Raw genomic sequence first — 2,045 nt, forward strand, 5'->3', positions numbered from 1 at the left:
TTGCTGGAAATTTATTGTAGGTTCCAAGAAATTCCTTAAATTGTTTTATCTGATCAAATTCTTGTATTTGGTACTTGTATTGGGTACATATTCTTTTGGTATGTTTATCAGTCACCTTTTCTGATGTATGAGTTTCCTTTTTACTCTGGAAAGTTAGTTCTCCAACCTTCACCTGAGTGTCTCCAATAAGGCCTGATTACTTACTGAAGCACAGGCTCTCACATCCTATACCAGTGCAAGGTCGGGGGGCTACACTGCCAGTCAAGTGTAGAGGCAGAGGATCTGGATCAGGGCAGGAACTTCAGGCACCGGATAGTTATACGTTCTTGCCATTGCCAATTGAAATTTGTCACTGCATTATATTTTTCTACTACAGGATAAATATTAATATTTGTATATGTATCTTGTATCTGACTACTTTGGTAAATCTTCACAGGTTTAAAAGTTCTAATATGAGTCCCTAGGAGCTTTCTAGAGTGTCAGTCAAGTCAGTTAAAAATAATTACATATTCATATTTTAAATATTTGTGCCTATTTCATTAACTTTGCTTTTTCACTGGATTACACTGCCATCTGAAAATATACCTTACCAGTGGAAACAGACACCATCCTTGCTTTGTCCTTCCCATAATTGGTGGGAATGAGACTCTTATATTCAAAGTTTTCTACTCTGGTAAAATTTAAATTTTAGAATAACGGTTTCATAATTTTTTAGTCAGAATAATTAATATATATAAAGGCATCCTCTAGGTGAAAAAGGAAAAAAAAATCAAGGTTGTTTCTTGACGAACTGAAGAAGAATCTTTTGAAAGATAATTAAGAAAACTCAGAGAAATTTGGCTAATAGAATTTCAAAACAAACAAAAATCCTAAAAACACAAGGGAAACTTTAGTTTCTCATTTAGAAAGCAGCTTGAAATTTTCTTATTTTTCTCCTACTGGATTTTATTCCATTTTTTCTGGAAGGTCTTGAAGTAAATATTCTTTACAATCAAAACAAATACCAGTGAGCTTTTTTACATGCTGGAGATTAGGGAAGAAGCTGACTTGATGAAACTGCCCTTCACATCTCTCCAACTGCTTCTCCACACCCTGTCCAGGAAGGCACAGACATGGAGACCAAGAACTACAGCAGTGACTCAGGCTTTATCCTCCTGGGCCTCTCTTCCAACCCTCGGCTACAGAAACCTCTCTTTGCCATCTTCCTCATCATGTACCTGGTCACCGTGGTGGGCAACGTACTCATCATCCTGGCCATCCACTCAGACCCCCGACTCCATACCCCCATGTACTTTTTCCTCAGCAACCTATCATTCATGGATATCTGCTTCACAACTGTCACTGTACCCAAGATGCTGGTGAATTTACTATCAGAGACAAAGGCTATCTCCTTTGTGGGATGCCTGGTCCAGATGTACTTCTTCATAGCCTTTGCGAACACTGACAGTTACCTGTTGGCCTCCATGGCCATAGACCGGCTGGTAGCCATCTGCCACCCCTTCCATTACAATAGGGTTATGAACCCATGGTGCTGCCTCCTCATGCTGCTGGGTTCTTGCACCATCTCCCACCTGCACTCCCTGCTCCGTGTGCTACTCATGTCCCGCCTGTCCTTCTGTGCCTCCCATGTCATTAAGCACTTTTTTTGTGACACCCAGCCTGTGCTAAAGCTATCCTGCTCTGACACGTCCTCCAGCCAGATTGTGGTCATGACCGAGACCCTGGCTGTCATCGCGACCCCCTTTCTGTGCATTCTCTTCTCCTACCTGCGAATCATCGTCACCGTGCTCAGAATTCCCTCTGCAGCCGGTAAGTGGAAGGCCTTCTCTACCTGTAGCTCCCACCTCACTGTAGTGGCCTTGTTCTATGGGAGTGTCATCTATGTGTATTTCAGGCCCCTGTCCATGTACTCAGTGGTGAAGGACCGGGTAGCCACAGTCATGTACACAGTAGTGACACCCATGCTGAACCCCTTCATCTACAGCCTGAGGAACAAAGATATGAAGAGGGGTTTGAGGAAATTAAGGGACAGAATACACTCATAA

General features: G+C 42.3%; 1 protein-coding gene across 1 annotated transcript; it reads left to right on the forward strand.

The window, feature by feature from the left end:
* The first annotated feature begins 1,097 nt into the window (after positions 1 to 1,097).
* On the forward strand, positions 1,098 to 2,045 carry LOC144614037 (olfactory receptor 1L4). The gene has a single exon (XM_078436141.2). The coding sequence runs from the start codon at positions 1,113 to 1,115 to the stop codon at positions 2,043 to 2,045; it is 933 nt and encodes a 310-aa protein (XP_078292267.2). The 5' UTR covers positions 1,098 to 1,112.

Source organism: Panthera onca, chromosome D4, assembly GCF_046562875.1.
Source record: "Panthera onca isolate mPanOnc1 chromosome D4, mPanOnc1 haplotype 2, whole genome shotgun sequence".
In the NCBI taxonomy this organism is placed as follows: Eukaryota; Metazoa; Chordata; class Mammalia; order Carnivora; family Felidae; genus Panthera; species Panthera onca.

Excerpts from the sequence above, each read along its gene's own strand:
- LOC144614037 (XM_078436141.2), top strand. The coding sequence starts at position 1,113 with ATGGAGACCAAGAACTACAGCAGTGACTCAGGCTTTATCCTCCTGGGC.